This window comes from Folsomia candida, unplaced genomic scaffold (assembly GCF_002217175.1).
Source record: "Folsomia candida strain VU population unplaced genomic scaffold, ASM221717v1 Fcan01_Sc002, whole genome shotgun sequence".
NCBI lineage: Eukaryota > Metazoa > Arthropoda > Collembola > Entomobryomorpha > Isotomidae > Folsomia > Folsomia candida.
Genome location: NW_019091194.1, coordinates 15,303,515 through 15,325,591, shown reverse-complemented (window position 1 = coordinate 15,325,591; position 22,077 = coordinate 15,303,515). Strand labels below are relative to the sequence as shown.

At 38.3% G+C, this 22,077-nt stretch overlaps 2 protein-coding genes and 1 long non-coding RNA gene across 4 annotated transcripts in view; 2 read left to right on the top strand and 1 right to left on the bottom strand.

Annotated features, from left to right (window-relative positions):
- LOC110843495 (synaptotagmin-C) overlaps positions 1 to 22,077 on the bottom strand; it is a 26,672-nt gene extending 4,595 nt beyond the window's left edge. Inside the window, exons 1-13 of one of the 2 annotated variants that reach the window (XM_035847474.1) lie at positions 21,208 to 22,077; positions 11,931 to 12,134; positions 11,352 to 11,804; positions 6,556 to 7,034; positions 3,656 to 3,775; positions 3,550 to 3,595; positions 3,318 to 3,364; positions 3,104 to 3,212; positions 2,447 to 2,604; positions 2,316 to 2,357; positions 1,841 to 1,949; positions 1,661 to 1,709; positions 124 to 265 (exon numbers count right to left, since the gene is read on the bottom strand). In XM_035847474.1, the coding sequence (XP_035703367.1) occupies positions 124 to 265; positions 1,661 to 1,709; positions 1,841 to 1,949; positions 2,316 to 2,357; positions 2,447 to 2,604; positions 3,104 to 3,212; positions 3,318 to 3,364; positions 3,550 to 3,595; positions 3,656 to 3,775; positions 6,556 to 7,034; positions 11,352 to 11,804; positions 11,931 to 12,134; positions 21,208 to 21,250 (2,001 nt within the window). In that variant the 5' untranslated portion in view covers positions 21,251 to 22,077. The remainder of the gene's footprint in view (positions 1 to 123; positions 266 to 1,660; positions 1,710 to 1,840; positions 1,950 to 2,315; positions 2,358 to 2,446; positions 2,605 to 3,103; positions 3,213 to 3,317; positions 3,365 to 3,549; positions 3,596 to 3,655; positions 3,776 to 6,555; positions 7,035 to 11,351; positions 11,805 to 11,930; positions 12,135 to 21,207) is intronic. The other variant, XM_022089462.2, reaches the window with a different exon arrangement.
- LOC110843494 (UDP-glucuronosyltransferase 1A1) lies at positions 3,941 to 6,447 on the top strand. The gene is made up of 6 exons (XM_022089461.2): positions 3,941 to 4,442; positions 4,528 to 5,284; positions 5,355 to 5,601; positions 5,724 to 5,825; positions 5,917 to 6,034; positions 6,120 to 6,447. The coding sequence occupies exons 1-6, from the start codon at positions 4,348 to 4,350 to the stop codon at positions 6,415 to 6,417; spliced, it is 1,617 nt and encodes a 538-aa protein (XP_021945153.2). The 5' UTR covers positions 3,941 to 4,347; the 3' UTR covers positions 6,418 to 6,447.
- LOC118434310 lies at positions 19,567 to 21,213 on the top strand. The gene is made up of 4 exons (XR_004833926.1): positions 19,567 to 19,702; positions 19,770 to 19,910; positions 20,009 to 20,136; positions 20,338 to 21,213. It is a non-coding gene; the product is annotated as an uncharacterized LOC118434310 (long non-coding RNA).

Genomic DNA, 22,077 nt, shown 5'->3' with positions numbered 1-22,077 from the left:
AATAATTGCTTGAATAATTGTTTTTTTACTAATGTATTTAGCTATAATATATTCTATTGTGGGTTCTGGAAAAGTGAAAAATTATGATTGATGACATATTAAAACACTGATGTACGTATTTACCTGGAACATGAAAGTTTCCTTGAACAAAGGATTTGACTGTGCTCTCCGCAACGACGTCTTGGACCTCCCCATTTCCTGTCCAGTGCAGCTGACAAGAACGAGCTTTACGTAGGAATCAGGTGCTTTCCCCCCAGCAAGTTGTCTGTAAATAAAACAAGTCATCCATCAGCCAAACAGTGAACCGTCAGTGACCTGGTACGTGCACTCGGTTTCTTAATAAAATAAAACGCTATTTGGCATAGCAGAAAAATAACTCTCTGATCCCGTCGTCATCTATCCTGCGTGATTCAGTCGGCCATAACGACCCACTCACCATGGGACAAATTGAACATCAATCGTAAACCCAAGAAATTTTTGAAATTGGTCGAACGGGCAAAGACAGATGGGAATGTGTTGAATTGAGTGGAATGTAAATGGTTGAATTTATGCTCCTCGTCTGCAGCCACCACAAATTGGGCCAGCTTTCTCCTCTCCCTTTTCCGAGAGAAGAGAAAGTTAGGAAATGCAAAAACCGAAAGAGCGAAGAATGGATGAGAGCAGAAGTTAAACTAACTGCTCAATACATACAAGAGTAGTCAATGTAGCCAACCATGTAGTCTCGTTTTTTAGAGATAACCAGCATCACTATTCTGCAGACAGCAGAGATCCGCCACCACCGGCGAAAGTGCCTCTCTCTTCGACGGGAGAAAGGAATAAAGAAAGTGAAGCACTTGACTTTGAGTCGACGATCTGTCTTCTTTTTTCTACGATGTTGCTCTCAATTCCATTGCCGCAGGAACTCAACTCTCCAAACCATGAACCTCATGAAAACTCCGGAGCACTGCGATGCAGTCAAAACGAGTTCAGTGAAAGCGAAAAGATCTCTCAAAGCTGAAATGGGCCAGATACATTGTGTGGTAGAGTAGGAGGAAGCCTCTCTTTTCTAGAATTTTGCTTTTAATATGTCAATGAATAGTTCAGCCCGTTAAGTGAAACGGAAATCGGTATCTTGTTATTTTTTGTTAAAATAGAAATAGCCCATACTTCGACGAATAGTTGTGTTTTGAATATTTTGACCTTGCGTCACATTCGTCATACGGATGACATTATTTTTTTTATGAAATTTGGAAACCTGGAACTACTTGGACTAAAATTATAATGCCTATGTATCGACTAAAATTAGCTTAAACTGTCAAAAATACATTAATAGTTCAGGGAAAGGTCTAAGGGTCAGACCGTCCGAAGCTAATGCCGAGGTTTTATATACAAAGTCCATTTTAAAATAGAAATTCACTACCCGATAAAACGAAAATGCTTCCCATCTGTTGTACGAATCCATTAAATCAAATTCCCATTTAATAACCAACTGAAAATGAGATTCATATATTTTATGGCTACTGATGAAAAATAAATGCATGTGGGTGGATAATGACACCTTTGAGAAATTTGGGAAAGTTTTTTAGTGAAAAATTTACTGGAAACCTGGCTAATTTCCTTATCCATTTAATTGCATGATTAAACTTTTGCAGTAAAGTATGAACGTTAAATAAGTACGTACCGAAAATGGCTTCCCTTAATGATCTCCACCGTTAGTCGACCCGTCGTACCTGGATAATGGAACACATTGTTTGAACATTGTTTGAAATATTTTAGCATAATGGGATATGACTTGTTCGTGTGAATTTAATATTGCCAAGATTTAAAGCGTTAGGTTAGGAACTTCTACGCGTCAACTTACCATTATACGCGAGACCTACTAAGAGCTCAGGGATTCCACTTTGGATGGAGGTCGTGGACGATGCGCTGTCACTTCTACTTAAACTTGCAGTCTCTGATTTCGAGTCCCACTGTAATAAATATTGTAGTTGACTAGCCCATTAAACTAATTATGATAAGAGGATTGGATTTCTCCTGAGACTAGAACATATATTCTATGACGAAGATCAAGGCAACTACACTTTATGTATGTCAAATGCACCAAAAACTAGCAAACTATGTGAATAACTATATACACATGTACATACTTTTGTACCTACTTGTATACCTCGAAGGGATAACTCTTTGTTTACAACAACCTACTTCACGTGCAAAAACAAACGTTTCGAATTTCTGCTATTTATTATAATAGTAAACCGCTCACTTGAGGGTGATCTATGATTTCATTATTAAACACCAAACTTCTTATGGGAAACTCATGTTTTGAGGAGACTTACTGCCCGAAAATTTTGTGTGTGCCAAACTTTCCTCTGTTCTATCTATACACAATTAAATTCCTTGTTGCAATGTTTATCTTAGGTTGTAAATTCGCACGCTTGTATTGAACTGTGTGCATTTTTATGCTTACCGAGAGATGATAACGGGGTTCGAAATTCAGCCATGTTGTTGTTTCCATCTCCAAGTGTAAGGAGCCAAATCCTAAAATGCACTCCCCAAGAAGTCGTTCCCTCCGCATACGCTCACAACCATAAAGTCGGAAACGGATTCCCAGGCTACTCACGTCCTCTGAAATATAAATTATCCATTGATTACTAAAAAGATCCCATAATACTCAGCAGCGATTTGTCCCAGAATTTAGTTAAAAACGGTTCCCAATTTGTATATTTAGGTAGAACATACGTAATACACGGAGTCGTTTAGCTAATATTAACCAACTCCAAAAATACATAAATTGGGGAGCATTGGTCATTATTGGAAGGTGACCGTAACCGCCAAAGTATGTAAATTATGAACTCGTGCAGAAAACAATTTCGAACTTAATCAATAACATTTAATTGGTGAAATTGGATGCAGAAATAATGGAATTGCTATGTGAATATGCATATATTCATCCTAAATTAAAGCATATACATTGAAGGAGCACCCCGCCCACCGTCGCACTGCAAAAGTAGCCACAAAATCTGCCTGCCATGACAAGCAATTAAAATTGGGTAAATGTCGCTTAACCAAAACTGATGGTTTTATGTGTAGCACAAAAGCCAATATTATTAGTGTGCCAACTCACCTGGATTAACTTTGCTAAACACGAAGGTCTCCATGAAAGATGGGTGTTCACCTGGCCGAACCTTTGTCTTGTGCTTCTGCTTCCTATCGGGTAACAGCACCAGGCGAATCTACACCAATTAAGAATTGATTAGCTGGCTGCGGCATAATTAGTGTCCTAAATTTCATTATTTAAATGACCAAGTCATGTAAAATTTGCATATCGCCCAACTCACTTGAGTGTTATTTGCTCCGCCCATGTCTTTAGGAGGCACTCCTCGAACTAGAAATAATAATGTATTTGTAATATTTTTTAACCTGTGAGTCAGTAAGTCACCAATGTAAAACAGTCCATTCAATACTACTAAAAATCATTGTGAATTGCGGGACGACAAACTTTTGTGCCATCGTCAACCGTTTTACAGAACCAAAAAGACGAATTTTGTTTTATCACTGTATACTTCTAACCTTGGATCACATGCACGGTCATTTTCCTCGCGGCGGCTTCGTAGTCCTACAAGAAATTTCCCAGTACATAAATTGAAACATGACAAATGCTTTGAGCATTAATTACCAATGCAACTTCTAAACTGCCACATTGGACTGGGGAAGATGTCCCTCCGCGACCCGAGTCCACCACCATCCCCAATTCCCCCTCCGCCAAAGACATCTCCTCCACCTCGAAAATGTGGTCCTGAAATTGAACGGTGAATTATTCAAAAGGGCCATTTCGCAAGGGAATACGTTTACATGTGATTCATGACAAGTAGGGGTTTTAACCTTGAATTTCAAATTAACGTATATTTATGTATGTATGTATTAAATATGGCATGTCAGTATTAAGACAAGAGACAAATATTCCTATGGAGTTGATGTAATTCGCAAAAACCTAGCTCTGTATTGTGATGCAAAAACCTGTTTATTGACATGACAGGTCTTATTATTAGTAAAAACTTGCTTCTGGAGAATTTTTTGTCGTTGATGGATTAAATAAGTATATAAAAAACCAAGGTCGAAAAAATGCGTCTTCTATACATTTAAATACACATTATATTTCTCAGTTGTTAAAGACAATGCAAACTAAATATTTCATCAAAGTGAATGATTTCATGGCAGTGGTGATAAGTGAGGGTCCGATATCAAGGACAAGCATGTCCACGAGGATTGCACCAATCCAATGCTCAACTAATTTTATGCTGTTCAATCAGTTTAGTTTCGTCTGTACGCATTGATGTACGCATTTAGCAAGCACATATAAACTTTAAAATGAACAAGCTTATACCAAATTTTAAAAGTATATCCATATTTCTGAGCGTTGTCCAGTTTTGTTTGGGGGAACATATTGTATTTCTGCATACATGGTAGGTATCCATAATTATATGCAAACTGTATGTCATTATTTATCAAGTGCGGACTAAATGCATATTTTAATGTTGTGTTCAATAGCGCTAGTTACAGTCACCGCGTCTCCCAATGGCCGCTGGCAATGTCATTGGCAGAAAAGGGTCACAATGTCACCTTCATCAGCCCTTATGGTCCTAGTTCTGAATTGTCTAGTCCCAAAGTGACAGAAATTCAGCCACAAGACCTCAAAGCGTTCATGAACAAAATTATCGAGCAAAACTTTGACGTGAACCACAGAGCATACGGACTTGTGCCACCGCTGTTTATGGTCATCGATTATTTTTGCTACTCTGCTTGTCACGAAATGTACAAAAGTGAGGAAATTAAAGCTTGGATAGCATCCAATCCACAAGTAGACCTTGTCGTAGCAGACACAATGGCGGACTGCTCGTATGGACTGGCACACAAATTTGATGCGAAAACCATACTGTACCAACCAATTCCTGTCGTAACGAAACATTTTGAGTCCTTCGGAATCAACGCAGAGACCGAATCATTGCCAGATTATGATGTGTCGAAACCAACACCGCTGACATTTTTCAGCCGGGTAGCGGGTGCCATGCTTCCTTTGTGGTATCGAGTCATCGAGCCGATATTTCATCAAAAATACAAGAGCCTGTTTTCCGAAGAACTGGGTCTAACAAATCTCCCCGACGTGCATGACATGCGAGAGTTGACCAGCTTGATGATTATTAATGGTGATTATCTCTCGGATTATCCGAGGTCTTTTCCTCCTTTCGTCGTAAAGGTGCCAGGAATTCATTTAAAAAAGACTGGAGAACATAAACCACTAAAAAAAGTAACGTAAAATTGAAGAAATAAATAACGGCGGAGGGTATAGTCATACATCATGATGCTATTGATTTTAGGAAATTGAAGACTTTATCCACGCCAAAGACGAGATTGGTGGAAATAAAACCGAGGGGTTCATCTATATTAGTTTTGGAACCGTTGCAAAGGCACCAAACCTTCCTATCGAACTGAGGGAAATATTTTTAAAAACGATTAAAAGTTTCCCACATCGGTTTATTTGGAAGTGGGAAGGAGGAAAGATACCTGAAGAATACCCGTCTAACTTGCTTTTTGTGGAATGGGTGGATCAACAAGATGTGCTGGGTATGCGGATACATTGTTTGAGTATTTTTGACTACGTATTAATGAAGAAGCTCGAAATTAGATTCACATGTCAATTCCACCCACTAAAAATAAAATTATAACCAAATAATTTCTCCTTACAGCACATCCTAAAATTAAGGCATTTCTCACGCAGGCTGGTAGGCCAAGTTTTCAAGAAGCATTGGGTAACGGAGTCCCCACAATAACATTCCCAGTTTTAGCAGGTGATTTTACATAGAAAAAAAATCCAATGCCTGGATTACTTATGCTCAGCCATGCATGAATGCTAATTTTCTGTTTGTTTTCAATTGGTAGACCAGGATTTTAATGCCCATCGAATGAGGGATTTAGGCATTTCAATTGGACTCGATTTTGTTGGACTCACGCAAGAAAAATTGACAGAAGCAATCTCGAGATTACTCACTGACGACAGGTAAATGTTCATTTCGTTCACAGACATCTCAATTAACCATTGCTAATATTGCTACCAGTTTGATCCGCTACATAAAATTTTTCAGCTATAAAAAGCGGTCTGTTCAGCTCGCCAAATTATCCAAAGATGTGCCCATGGATCCCGTAGACACTGCATTATGGTGGACCGAGTTTGTCCTAAGACATACCAAGGAAGAACTAGAATTACTGAAACCCTTGTCACGTCACTTGACGTGGTATCAGAAGAGAGGTTTCGATGTTTGGCTGTTCTTGTTTGGATTCCTTTCTCTCTCAACTTGGATGACATACGTCATATTGTGTCGAATTTATGCCAGCTTTTTTGGAAACAACAACTTCTCCTCGATTAAATTAAAGAAATCGTAATTAAATAAATGGAATTTGTATTTAAATTGATTCAGCATGTATTAATTTAACTCCTACACTCGCATTATTATAAATAATTATGCTGTCAATCTGCAAAACACAAAAATGAGGTCGAATTGGACATGTGTATTTTCTTACGTCTTGATCAGCAATGGAGTCGCCGTATGTTGAGCATCCCTGGGATGGGGGAGGAGATTCCGAGTCGATAGATTTCGTCCTTGGGGGCATCATTCGCCTAAAACCAGTGGTAGAACATGGGGCCGAGTGTTGAGAGTGAGCATGTTGTTGCTGTTGATGAGTATGATGAATTGGTGGCGGTGGGGGTTGTTGGTGCGAGGAGTGTGGTTGTGGGGTTGCGACAAGCGTGGTGGCAGTACTGCTGGAAACTGACACCGGTCTCGAAGGATCCACGCGAACGGGATGTGCCCTCATTCCATGGTGGTGATGATGATGATGCTGATGATGCGGTGCTCTGGTGGGATCATCTTCGGTGCTTCCATTCGAGCTGGTCGAGGACGCACTGGAACTGTTCACTTTGCCCTTCTCCGCCAATGACATGAGATCCCCTCGCTCCCCGCCTCCACGGACACCACCCATCGATGAAGATGCCATTAGTCCTATTAAACAGGAAAATAAAGGTTGTCAGGCTTGGTTATACATACAATTAAATGGCTCATTGCATCTAAAACACAAAAGTAAATCAGAATTAGGGGTGAAAGACGTCAGTCTCTATTTTGCTATGACCCAAAACATTAAAGACTTTCTCCTTGGGAAGGAAAAATATGGAGTAGATGCAATTACTTGCTGACTCGTTTATATAATAATACTAATAATAAAAGAGTAGAGTGAATACGTTCCTAATTACATAAATTTCCTCGTAATATGGAGCACGAAGGTTATCAATATCAATAATATTTTTTCATGCTACCCTCCTTCCTTATTTTGTGTAAGATTCACCAGTCTGGTTGTCAGAAGAGAAAACAGCTTTCCATTTTTTCTGGCCTTATTAAATTGCTGGAGTCTTACTGGTAAAACACGTAGCTTTATTGACCACAGCTGTGAGGACGGAAATGTGACACAGTGGGTGTTATGCTTAAGCGAAGGTGGTGGTTTTCTAACGCCAAACATACGCTCTTTCATAATGTTTTTCATGCTTTAATTATTTTCGCATACGTCATTCGCTTTCGTGTCTTTGTGCTGTAATTGATGTTCCCAGACCAACACTCGTAATTTATTGAGATAAGCCGCCATTTCATGCAAACATAAAGTTTCTTTCGACTTATGGCTAGAACTTTTACACAGTGTTTGCAGACTATTTTTATCAAAACCACCAGCAAGCTATAATTTCATATGCTGCTACATATCTACTACTAACACATTTTACGGGTTCAAAGAGAATCGACCAATAATGAAAGTTACTACTTAGACAGATTGACATTGGACAGGTTCGGGGATAAAGTGGTTAAAGTATTTTAGGTATACATGTACTTGTTATGTGTAGGATGCGAAAGGTAAGTTGTTGCATAAAATATTGATTTTTAAAGAACCACTTACTCGAAAATCCGCATTATTGAAACCTACAGAATTTAAGGAACTTTTGATATCCTGTATGCCAGGTAACTTAAAGTATGTCTTGCCGCAGTGTTTCACTCCCAATATGACCATAATATGATGTACAAAACTCGACGGAACATTGAAACCCGACATTTAAATTCATTAAAAAAGTTGAAAACATTTTTTATATGCATATGTACACATACTGCATGCATACGTGTGTTACGCTCGGAAGAACCACAAGTAGTTGGATAACTTTTCTAGAAGTTTCCAACATTATTTTCCAGTGTTATTTTTGCATAGTATCATTTACAAAGTCCCGGGGGTCTCCAACTGCTATATAAATACTTTATCTACATATGTACATATGTACTTATGTATAACATAGTGGATAGAATAGAGCAATTAATTTATCCTGCTCTAAAATCTTTTCTCCAGCCCTTGGTTTTCTTTTCCATGTTAGAAAATGGATTAAAAAGAAAGTTAATTTCATGAATCTCCGAGGACATAAAAGTGCTGTATACTTTAGGTGAATGGGAAAGCTACTATCTAAAGTATTTATGTGCGCATGTAGTTTATGTCGAGTTGGAATATTTGAATCAGCGTACAGCTGAGAATTAGGCCACTTCTCAATATACCAAATATTGAGCTACGTCATCCAGTCGAACTATCGAAATAGTCACAGACTGTCACTAATCTCCAGTAATGAGTACTCGCAAAAAGTACCCAGGATTGCAATGTATGTACGAATAATGCTGGTTCAATGTCTGCAACGAAAATTAAAACTCACAACTACATTACATTTGCTGAAAGAGTAGTACACATATTTACATATAAATATAATATGACATCAAAAACCCAGTTGCCACATCTTTAATTGGGCAAGAGGATATTAACTCGATTTCATTTTCGTATATGGAGCATATTCACAGCAGAATGCTTCATTGATGAATACTGCAAAGATCTGAATGGGCCGAGGACCCTACTTCCATGTTCCATATATAAATTTTGTCTGACTCTACGCCGAGTTAACACTGCCGACTGAAATGATGCGGTGTGAGATCGAGATCTGATTCCAGGATGATTTTGTGCAGCAACATCTGCAGGATTCGGCTGGCTTCCGTTCGCAGCTCTACTTACGTATATAGACCACTTTCCTCTGGATCGTCATTCTACGACATGCACGGGGGAAGGACAAAGGGGAAGTTTCGATCGCAGGGGAGGAATCGTGCTACGTAAGGCTTTCTCCTCCGCCAAGCACTTTTACTGCTTCATTGTGTTTGCTTTTCACCTTCATTTTCATTATCAGCCAGGTGAGGATGAAAAGAAGAGGAGAAAGTACACTACTTACTAGTGCGTGTATTAATAAGTATTTATACATTACAAGTATACTCAACATGATATGTAAACACTTGAGCCATGTATAAATGGGTGCATCCGTGAAACGTGAAAATATTTACATAAATGCTATTTTATCTATCAATTTTTACACCAGCAGAAATATTTATGAGTCACGATCCAAGTGGAAATTGTCTTAATTCCATGCGTATATAAACCCTTTCGCTAAATTAAACTGGTAATCATCTTGCGCATGACTTTTTGTTATATTATAAAATTTGTCACAGCAAAATAAAGATTGCATTTATCATCAGAGATTGAAGAGGAAATGAGAAAATAATTTAGTTAAATATAAGTAATTAATTAATTAATTCATCCTAAATAAGCCGTGGTGGAAGAGTGAAATAAAAATACTTTACAGAGAAAGAAAAGTTTGTCGGTTATTCCTTGTCGTTATCGTTCGCTAAAGTGATAAGTCAAATAAATGCTGTCTAGATCTGGATCATTGTTGATACGCTACTTTAACTCTTTTTCTTTCAGGGGAAAACACGAACAATCTTTATTTACGTATGTAAGTACGCAAGTAGCATATGACAAATTCGGTTTTTCGAATGGTGTTAATTCTCACGTATTTCTGAGCCTTTGGGAGGAGAGTTCTTGAATTTAGTGTGAAAATGTAAAAGACTGGTGCACATTGTATTGATCGTCATATTGGACGTGCTTTCTCCTCAGCTTTACGCTGTGATACAACGACTTTCAGAAAGAAGCCAGTCTCACTCACTATTTCTGTGTCAGCTTTTTTTTACTCTGAAATTCTAATGGAGTTTAAAGTTGAGCAGTGAGCACAGTGTTTTCTCTTTTGCATAATTATATTAAGTACAAGCGTATATAAGTATATACATACACATGGACTACACTGCACTGTGTCGGTATATGTAATCTGCATATATGCCCAGTACAAAGTGGTTTCATCTTTAATTTCTGAAAGCATTTTTGTGCAGCCCAAAGTTAAAAGGTCTGGCTGGATATGTATAGTCTGTTGGCTCCATTGGAACAAAGCGAAGGCAGCCAAGTATTATCATCCTTCATAAATTTTCAAACGTTACAAACTTTTTGCCTTGTTTCATCTCATAACCTCGCCGGCATTGTTCGTCCATCACGGGTGACTATGTATTAGGAGCATATGGTTCTTTCATCCAGCACACAAAGGCGATGGAGGTGTACATATGTGCGGAATACGAACGAGGAATGACGTCGTGGCCGTGAGCTGCTGCTTTTTTCTAATATTTTCTACCTCTCCGCACTTTCACTTCCTACTCTGTACTGTATCACATCAACCGATTACTGGGAAATTGGTTTCATGCAATTCTGAATTTCCAGTACACATGTGAAATATGATTTCATTTTGCAGTTTTTTTCGCATTACTGGTTTTGAAAATTGCTTTCCGAGACGATTTATGGAGCAATATTTGCAGTGAAATTTTCTACGGAACGCCGTCTTATTTTATAGACTTTTCGAGTCCCTCATTTCTTAGACTAGTGATTGGGTAATGCTAAAACATAGAAGTTGAAACCAGAAATGTGCGAAATAGTGCAGAATATTAAAAGAAGTGTTCAAATAGAATGGGAACAAAATGTAAACTACAGGTTCGAATTAATAAAATTTTTCATAAGGGACACTAGATTCGTCACTATTTGGCATTCATCAAAATCAAATAAGTAATCAATGCATTCGATATACTTTGTTATACACAAGGAGGAGGTCAGCACAAGTAGTTGATGAAACGATCTAGGAGAGTTAACAGAATAAACGTGCAGCACACAGTGCATATTACTTAAGAGAACGGATATCAGGAGTCTCTATATCATTATCACACTCAGCCACTTTTCTGGGCGTTGTCAGAGATAGCGTGAATACCAGCAGTACAGATGAATGTCCAATCAGTCGTAATCGTTCTGTTTGGTGGAATTGAGGTCATGTATGATGTATGGCTGGATGGATTATGGATTGATAGATGTACATAAAACGAGTGAGTTATTACCTTTTGATCTCCGCCTGGAACTGTTACTTGTACAGCTCGACGAAGCAACGTTATCCATGTCTCGACCCCCTGCGATCCTCAAGGGCCTCACGGACGTGTATGCGGAAGAGCCAGCCCCATGGAAAAGGTTGTGGCCAGCGGATGAGGGCACTGCGGTATTGGATGAGTAGTTGGGAGTGCTTTGGTGAAGGGGATGGTAGGTCAGGTCGAAGCTACGGTGCTGCATGAGGTGGGGGTGGTGGTGATGAGGATGGTGGTGGTGGCTGGAAGCTTGGTCTAAGGAAAAACTGCGGACTGCGGTGGTGAGCAAAGGCGACCCTCGACTCATGGAAACCCGATGATCCTGCAGAGTCGTTTCGTGGTGTTGCTGCAAACTCATTTGGCTTCTTAACCGTCGAAGAACATCTTCTTCGCTGTCTGAACTCGACTCGGGTGTGAGGATGTAGGAGTCACCTGCATCATAAAAAATTGAGCGGTTTAAGTTTACTGTTTTGTGGTCATCAGTAATGAATGAAATATCAAAAATATATCATTCGTAGAGTATAAAAATAAGTCTTATAATGCAATAAAATGAATTACCCAAATGAGGTCTGAAGGGTGAAAGTCTTTTCGTTGAATTGTCATGCTGCTTTACAGGGATCTGAGTACCGCGTCCGGTTGGTTTGCTCGCGTTGAGTCCGACGTTCAGGATTCTCCACTTCTTATTTACGTACACAAATATGACAAAGAGTAACACCGCAAGAGCTGAAACTGCTGCAAGAAATGCTGTGGCTTCAACTGGAACTGAAAAATAAAAAATATCGGATTCCATTAACTTTTGGATAAGTATAAAAGAAATGTCTTCCAATTCCCTCAAATCCTTTATTAGTGGCCAGTGGTGAAATGTGGCATGCTATAAAATCGATCACACTGATGCACGGTCCCTTTTTCAACTCTGCTTTAAATAATTTAACTCTTGTAAGCTAGTTTTGTATTCTACATGTTTCAAACCAATTTCATGTCATGAAATAAGCAACAATTTTCATGTGTTGTTTGTGATATTACTACACATTTTGATTTAATTTTGACATAAACCATACAAGATGTTCCGTATTATAGGATGCATTGGATAAGTTATGTAGTAATGCTAACGCTGTTGTTATTATAATCTCATTTGGGCAGCTCCATCCTCATAGAACAAGGTTCGTCCATACCTGCCCACATTATTGCACGTTCACTTAATTGTCATTACATACTATTGAGTAGAAATTTAAAATACAAACATGGGGTTTTGAAACCGCCAGTTCGGTGTTCACAATGCACCTAATAATTGGACATTATTTCAATTCTACACGGTATAAATTCAAAAACATTTATGCAGTAAAAAGGACGAGCTGGCCATTATCTTTTATCGATTTACACATTAAATATTTATAATCGATTTCTATCCACATTGTCATTGCCTCAACTCAGCAACTCTAAGAACCCGATCAATGCTATTTTCTCCATCGTCCACCTTGCCAAGGTTGTGGGGTGAAATTTCTTTAACAAGCCTTGGACTACGCGAATCAATATTTGCTTCTCTCTCTCTCTCTCTTCTAAACTTTAAGCAATATAAAAGTAATTGCATGTATGTGGGTTGTCGTAATGCATAAATGGTCAAGCCATAACATATCTCAGTTTTTATTTTACTATCGCCGCAGACAGGTGAAAGCACAGCGGGTGCGATGAATAATTTAGAAATTGTTAGCAGATTACTGTTTCTTATAATACTTTCAAATTTTATCAAGAGTATACTTGTCGAAATTTTAGAAAGTGATCATTGCATTGAGAGAATCATTAGTGGCATTTTTCCTCAACACCCGAAGCCACTCTCAGTTCCGGTAAGTGAATCGTTGCAGATCAACAATTCCTCGTCTGAAAATAGTGTTTTAGCTCAAATCAAGAATGACTGGCTTCGAAGAAGAACGAAAGTCTTTGATAAATGGCGTTTAGCGTAAGTGAATGAACGTTTATTAAGTTTATCTGACTTTGATGCAAATATAAAAAATTATTGCAGAACTGCTTTCCTTGCCACAAAGAGAGCAACCCTGGCCCTGCGTATTGCCAAAATCCTCAAAACAAGAGAAGACTGGAAATTATATCGATGCGACCCACACGAATCAATCCAGAAATTACTTATGAGAAAGTTACGAAAGTTGTCCGAATTGAGCAGCTATTTGGTTAATTTATTAGTGAGGCAGGTAGAATAATAACTTTGGATCCTAGATTCGGGAGAAAGTGCATACTTTCGTGTATATTTCTTCAATGTTATTACGCCTGCCTTTGAAGATTACTCATGTTGTGTCAACCTTTATGGAGATTTTAAGAGTTGGGGTAATTTGCAGATACGATACGACACACCGTTCGACTTTGGGACACAGAAAATTTGAAGGGTGTAGGAAAGGTTAACTTTGCTTACATTTGTTTGTCGCAACAAAGTAATACAATGGAGGAGGAATGGTGGTGATCAATATCGATTACTTATTTACACATTGATATTGATTTGTCGGTGGTGCATTTGCCTTCAGAAGTGTTCATAAAACAAAGGCGCCTACAAAAGTACTTATGCAGGATTAGTTCTTTGGTTGAAACCTATTTCCTGTTCTGACAACTCTTTGCCATTCCATAACATCCCATTATTCCATAGGTGCATACTTTTATGTATGTAGCTACGGCGTATATAGCGATTTATTACACATAGACTCCAACCAGGTTTCGCCTGCATCAAGAAAAGTGCACCATTAGTTTGAAAAGTAGCCAATTATTCCCACGATCAAACGCTCACAAAATGTGTATCGTAATAAAAACTGTAGAGTCGGAATGTTTTAAATTCATATTTACATAATGAAATTGTTAAAGAACAAACAAATGTCATTATTTTGCTTCAAATGTAACTTAAAACTACGCATTTGTAATATTTGTAATATATACATTTGACTATGCATACGGTTATTTTGTATTATACTGAATTTGAAAGCTGGTTGGAATTGTTTGACTGCAGTCAACACGAATTAATAAATAAATTGGTGGCCAACTCCTCAGCAATCGTGACAATACTTTTCCATATTGCGATACTTACATCGAGAAAGGATATTGTCGCAAGTCATGGGTAAATTGTAATTAATTCATGCTCACTTGCATGTATATTATATTGTAGCATCGCGGTCATGGCTGTATTCACTTACAAATATATCCATGCTTTACCGAATTTGGCGACCGAACAACCTCGGCAAATATGTAATCAAAATTGTTTCGGGATATTGTTTGGTTTATTTGGTTTCCTTTCCATTCTACGTAACTGAACTGGGAATTCTTTGTTATTGCCAAATCGAATTAATATGACACCATATTGTCGCAGAATGGAAAACTCTGAAATATTGCAAGAACCAACATGCACGAGCAGAAACATAACTAACCACAAAAACACATGAAGAATTCATTGCTCGTGTCGCCCTTTTTTTTGTTTTGCTTCGATCCACGATACAAATGCGATACGTTTTCTAAACCTCATGTGGCAAAATGGCAAGGGGATAAATACATGAGTGGAAGAAAAGACGGAGAAAGTATAACCTTGTTTACATCACATGACACGGGTCATCATTGCACCAGAGACGTTTGTGCTTACCCTGAGAACTTTCTCCCGAAAACTATAAAGGTTTTTAGGATCTATAAAGATTGATTTCTTTTCTCCTCAAAATCCTCTCAAATTAAATCTCGCCAAATAATATTACTACGTTATTTTTGCGTTAAACACGTTTTGTGTTGCTAAATCAAACTATTTAAATGGCGATAACAAGTTGAAAATTAATGTTTGGGACTCAATATGATTTACGTATTTATCATGTAATTGTCGCCTTGTTAAGGCATTTACACAGACTAAATCTATATTCTAAGCCTATGTGAATATATGCAACGTAAGTACATGTAATAGAACTGTCAATATGAGAATTTGAAGTAGCTATTGATATTACTCAGATTGTGCATTCATGGTATTGAGAAGTGCTCGAGAGGGGAATATGAAGGGGATTATGAGACGAAAAATATTATCAGCTCGGTTTTCATTGTATAATTTCTGATTTTCTGTTATTTTATGCTAATTAACATCCTGTTCTTTTAACAACTTTAAATGGCATTACGTCAAATGTAAGTATGTACATGTGCACATCTCAGAATTTATGCATGGATGGGCAATCTAATGAGATTTTTGTTTATGTACCTGTTTTTATAGAACGATACTTAAGTGTACATCCATAAAGCAACGTTTTATTGTTGAGATACTCGTTAACAAAATTTGTATAAAGTGTACAATTTAACTGCATTTTGTTCGATATCGCGCAAACTCCTGCCTAAAATTGAGAATGCTGAAACTGCTAAAATTACGTGGATGGTTTTACGGTGAAAGCAAGGTACATACATGTATAAATCTCTATTATACCTTTAAGGTCGTGACGATACAGCCAGCCGATTACCCGTAAAGAAAGTTATCGACAGAGCAAAGTGCTGCGTTTGAAGGGCAGAAGAGAATTTGAATACAGGAGAAGGCACAGAAACCTAATTAAACAGATCACTGCGGAGATGAATAGAAACGAGTCCAAGGACCAGATGAACAAATAGTCACACCATATCTCACAATAGGTCGTGCTGAGTACATGTACAAAATAGAATTGAGAACAATACTTGATGCTGACATTTATCCAGCCATGCTTTGGAGAAAATTGAAGAATTTATAGACCAACATTTTAATTGCACCAAAAACCCAAAGCTTTTTGTCATGACACGAACCTAACCATACGAATGTGTACATTTAGATGTGATATATATGTATATGTAAATATGTAAACAAAATATCCGCCTGAATAAAGTATATATTGTCGGCATATGGGATGTGTTGTTGCCTATATGACTTTCTGTGTTGACTTTTGTCCCCCTATTTATGTCACCGGCTGTCCGTGTGTCATGTCGTTCAACACGATAGGATTTGAGTGGCATAAAAGATCAATCCCGTTTTTTGTACAAACTGAATTACCAACCATTCGAGTGAGTGAAAGTGGAGATGCAATCCATACATTAATTGATCCGCAGAAATATCCTTATCTATCTAACTCTAAGCAAAAAACAAGAGTTCAAGAGATTGAACAGCACTTTGAGCTTTACGAAAACTAGCCGGAAATGTAAGATTAGTTTTATAACATGTTAAAGTGTTTCACTCTACAAAATTTTGAACACCTGCGACTTTCTCTCATATTGCTCTCACTTTGTTACGGACATTACGTGTAAGACCCGACCATGTCAAAAAGTAAGGATACAGTTTATTTCCCAGAACCATAAAATATAATCCTGATTGGCCGACCATGTTCACTCCTTTGCCATATGGTAAGAAAGTCGGCCACAATCTGCCTTCGCGTCATACGTATGCCGACGAAGTGCAGGACGAGATTATTCCAAAGACCAAATCCATAGTCAGCCCTGTTTTAGTGCAGACCAGACTACATGCGTATTTAGATATGCAGCGAAGACTACGTACTGATAGATTGGATTAGTTCGTAACGTCGTTGGCAGAGGGAAAGAAGATACCAAACAATTCAAAATGCGAGCTATATATGAGACCAGACATTTCGATTCACAACTTCATACCATGGAATGAAAATGACTTTCGACACTTCAACGTACGTGATTCTTTTGAACCACTTGCAATAAAAGTAAATTCTAATCAGGCGTTCCGAAACATGCACCGAATTTGCCCTGACCGGTTGACAAGTGAAAAGCAGGCCAACGATACTACGACGACGGTGCCAGTGGGTCACGTAACGTCACGTAACGTTGCACCACTGATTGGCGACATTACGAGAAATATCAATAATAGGCAGTTTGCAAGACTACGTTTTTGAAATTTCCGTAATTTTTCCGTAACTCTTCTTCTATCTTAATTTTTGTCAAAACTTACGGAATCCATCCTAAAATTATTCTGAGATGTCCTCTGAACATTTTTCATATTACCTCCGTAAGTTTTAACTAAAATCAAGAAATATAAAGACTTACGGAAAAGCTACGGAAATTTTAAAAACGTAGTCTTGCAAACTGCCTAATATGCACACGTATGTATAACCTATGTTGCCTTCCTTCGCGTTGCATGCATTCTTGGTTGCTGTTCCACCAGAGTGGAATAATCTTGATGATCTATATTTTTATGAAATGGGTTTTATTATATGCGATATTTTCATACGTCCTACAATCTAAAAATATTTGTCATAAATTAATACACATATTTGCACGTACATATTTACGTACATATTCTAGAACTGTGGAACCGGAACACAAAACGGATTTACATTTGTATTTAGACCACACAAAAAAGTGCAACAAGTTTCGGTCAGCATGAGCATGAGAAAAATTTGTATGCACGGTAAATGATTAAAGTATGGCTGTAGGGACTTAAATTAGCCTCTTTCATAAAAATATATGTATGGACAAAATTGGAAAATGGCTAATATATATAAATATATTTATTAATTCGTGTATGAGTGTACGCATTTCCTAATTATGAATACAACAATTTTTGTCTGAATATCAATCAGCATAAAATGCGGTTGCAGTAAGAATGTCATTTCAATTAGTCTGGATCCAGTGATTGGGTTGCATCCTCAACGCTGATGAGTAAATTATTTTTCTACTCTCAAATTGGTCATAGTCGGGCAACCGTAAAGCACATCAAATTTATAACGGATCGGGACATGAATTTACAAGCTCGATTCGTAAAATACTCAGTTGTCAACCGTCAAAGGTGTGCCAAAATGATTGTCTGGTCTTCTAGGAAAACCCTAGTCAGTGTTACATAGCTTAACATTTGGTGATAAACACTGCACATTATAAGGTTATTCTAAATATGAGACAGTCTTGATATTACTTTATTTAGTAAACCATGTACAAATTTAATGCTCCACATGCGGGTTCACATGGAGCAGTGACTATTCACAATTTGCCAGTAGTGCCTCACACACTCATTTACATATTGTTCTTCATCTTCATGAGCAACAATGAGTCAGTGTCAGATCGGATCCTGTCAAAGTTTTTAATACGTCGAACGTGTGATCCTTTTATTACACCAAGTGTATCATACTTTCCGGTTCATTGGCGTATCGAATTCCTACCGTCGAATATCCGCATAATGGATAACATGAAAACATGCACTGTATAAACAACATCTTCCTCGTATTTAAATATTAACGTGCTGTTATCGCTCAATTTGCAATTTCTAAACTTGTGCATCTTGCATCAGTAGAATTTTAAGTAAAACTGGGGCACAAAGCACTGATCTCAATTCCATGTATGCCACTTCTACAAGGCCATGCTGCATTACCAAATTTCTCATATCCAAACTTATAAATAGTAGACGCAGCCTCGTGGATTAACTTTATTCAAAAAGCATCGCCAAGAGTGCGGTGAATTCCAACTGACGCAGTATCTTAATTCCTACCATAAAATGACGAGTTTCTTGAAAATATATAGAATTAATGGAATCTGGAGAAAGCATCGTCACTCAGTGATGCCGGTCTTTCTGGTGGTGTTTCTCGGTGTCACCTGCAGGTTGACGAGTGCTGCTCAGCCTGCATATAATCACTCTGGAGCAGCTAATAAACAAGGACAATCAGCGTCACTGGGTAAGGACAGAACTGACGACCCCGAGACGCCAACAGGACCACCAACGACGAGATATTCTGGATCCAATTCCAAGGGTTACTTGAACAAAATTCCAAAACTGCCATCCCTTTATACTTCATCTGTCAATGGATATTACCCCGTTTCAGGCAAGAAAATCTAATCATGTCAACCTTCTCCGTCCAAACCAGTCAATTTCTATTCTCTCCTAAATGTGTAACAGAACCGTATTATGATGACTATTATGAACGGCCCGGGAAGCAATTCAGTGCCAGATCGGTTTCCTCGTCATATCCAATGATGGCTGCGGTGTCAGCGTCCCAAGTCGGATTCCCAGGTATGAATTATTCCGATAAAAAATTATTCATGAGATATCAGACAAAAAATATACAAAAAAACCTAGCAGACAGCGATTATGCGGCCACTGGGCACGGAGGCGGGCACGGTCACAGCGGAGGTGGGCATGGGCATGGAGGTCACAGCGGTGGTGGCGGTGGAGGGTGGGGAACAGGTTGGGGGTGGGGTGGGACGTAAGTATATTGTTTGGTACATTGGCAAGGTGAAAAAAGTTGGATGCAATTCTAGAACTGTTAAGGTATCATGAAAGCGTTTCGAAAGTTGACAACTCATCTCTTGGTTTACTCGGCTTGCTGGGACTGCTATCTTTGCTGTCGGTTAGTCCAACAAGCCCGCAGATATGTACGATTATCAAACACATTTCCCATTAATTCTCTTTGATAGAATGTTTTGCTACTGATAACGACGACCACGACAGCAGCACCAGCCGGACGAAGAAGACGTGAGGTAGACCCATTCACAGAATTACAGCTCGATAGTGAAAATAAAGTTGAGGAAATTTGTCAAAGGGTCCTGCCATCACTGGTGAGATGATATATTTTTTAAAGATATTTCACTAATTTCTTGTGAATATATGTATATGTATGCACCGAGAGCTAAAAAATCAAACTTTGCATTTACAGAATGTCATTGGACATGTTCAGAATGGAAAAATCCCCGTCAACTGTTCCCACCAAGAAGTTTGTACAACTAATCAAATTCTCGTAAACGAGTTTGGCATCCAAGGACGAACTGTTGGGTCAATGCTGAGGTGAGATCAAACTTTTGGAACAAACGAATCTCAATGCATTCCTTTTTCTACTGAAAAGAGAAATGAAATTGAAATTCCATTTGTCACCACCAATTTCAATCTCCATCCTCAATTTCCTTATCGCGAGAGAATACTTTATTCCGGCTTCCTCTCACCACCTCACAATTCGTCGCCTTTGACCCAATATCTGAATCATTTCAGCAAAGCCATAGTCAAAATGTTGAAGGAAGTTAACCAATCCCCGGCAGCCGACAAATATTTGTTGCAAGCGAGTTTGGATGGGCGAAATGGGGAAAATTGTGAAAGGGCTTATCCAACCTGTAGACAGTTGGAGAAAGGGAAACATAGTTTAAGCCAATTAGTTTCACCAGAACAAGTGACTGCCATTGTTCTCCGCAAAAATCCCAGACTCATTCCCTCCAGCAATTGAACTTGCAGACCGTCGTACTGTCACAACGAGTACATATTTATGCAACTGACTGGAACCTACTTACACACACACACTGACTACTCAGGTGAAATGTCTGTGAATGAATAGAAGCCGTACATTTGCTCTCAATACATGACTTGATTTCTTGCTCAACCTTGTATTTCTGCCTCAAATGAGATATTTCGAGAATTTAGCCACGACTGACGATGTATGTTATCTTTCATTTGCTTTTTCTATTAAATGGTTATTTAAGTATTACGACTCTGACCGGATGGATGAATAAATGTAGTGCTATCTTGATGGACAATGTACAAATACATGTATTCCAGTAATACGATTATGTAATCTTATGTACATACATATGCCAATCGACAAGTAGTTCGCTACCAGTGAGACAACTTGACATTCCCAAGTGTTGTTAGTTAACTAAACCAAGACGACCTAACACGGACACAAGACACTGCTACCTACGACGACTTGATAACCATGGAAAACCAACGAATCTTACAAAATTTGTGCATTGTGCATTAGATTTGTATTATGTAACAACATATTTATTTATTGTAGTTTAGCTATTTATTTGCCACATTATAAGCTGTCAATGTCAAATGACGAATAGATGAATAAATTTTCTGGCTCACCATTGATTATGTCTTCCGGTTCTGTGACATCTACTTCAACCATGTTTTTTAAGGAACTATCCTCCGCCTTGGTCCAACGAAATGCTTGTGGATTCAACGACTCCTCTCCAGGAATTTTGCTATTAGTACAATACTGTTGATCTTCAAAATGACGTTTACTTGCTGACGACGATGGAGAAACACAGTCGCCAGAACTGGCCGAGTACAACTCGTTGCCTAACGCACTAATTTTTACGCCCTTACTCTAAGAAATAGTGCCTTCTGGTAAATCTTAGACCCTTTTGGTTACTCTACATGAGCGAATTTATTCATTTATTTACATACGTATTGATAGATATGTACATATTGTCGTACTGGCTGAAATAAAAATTCTACCAAGTTCAGAATTTACTACCTTCACAAGAGCTTTATGTCACCATTTCTGCCCTTGCTGCAGTCACCTCTGCTTATCTTTCGTGTTGAAGAAGAGCAGTTTCATGACCAGACTTGACTTGTTTCGTTGTGGAGAAACTATGAGACGGAGCCAGTAAAATTAAAGGGCTCATCGCACATGAAGGATAATTTTTACGTAATAAGAGTTACACAAGCGGGCTGTGCTGCCAGAAAGAAATATTTTACTTTAATTCTTAAGGAGACGTATGTACTTCTATTATCCCTAAAGTAATGTATATGCGGTACCTATAATTACTGTAGTATATACAATTATGTACACTGCTTACGACCTAAAGCACCGAATTAAGAAAATGTTTTATGAATGAATTACACTAAACGTGGCGAAAGTTGGCTCGCGTCTGGCTGGAGTCAAAAAACGACTGGAGAGAGTAGAGCAGCAGCAGCAGCAGCAGCTACCACTATGGGACTCTCTCTCTC

What these genes read in the sequence shown, in the direction of transcription:
- LOC110843494 (XM_022089461.2), top strand. Translation starts at nt 4,348, where the DNA reads ATGAACAAGCTTATACCAAATTTTAAAAGTATATCCATATTTCTGAGC. An exon ending in AACATAAACCACTAAAAAAA is followed by an intron (nt 5,285 to 5,354) that starts GTAACGTAAAAT and finishes TATTGATTTTAG; the next exon opens with GAAATTGAAGACTTTATCCA. An exon ending in GGATCAACAAGATGTGCTGG is followed by an intron (nt 5,602 to 5,723) that starts GTATGCGGATAC and finishes TTCTCCTTACAG; the next exon opens with CACATCCTAAAATTAAGGCA.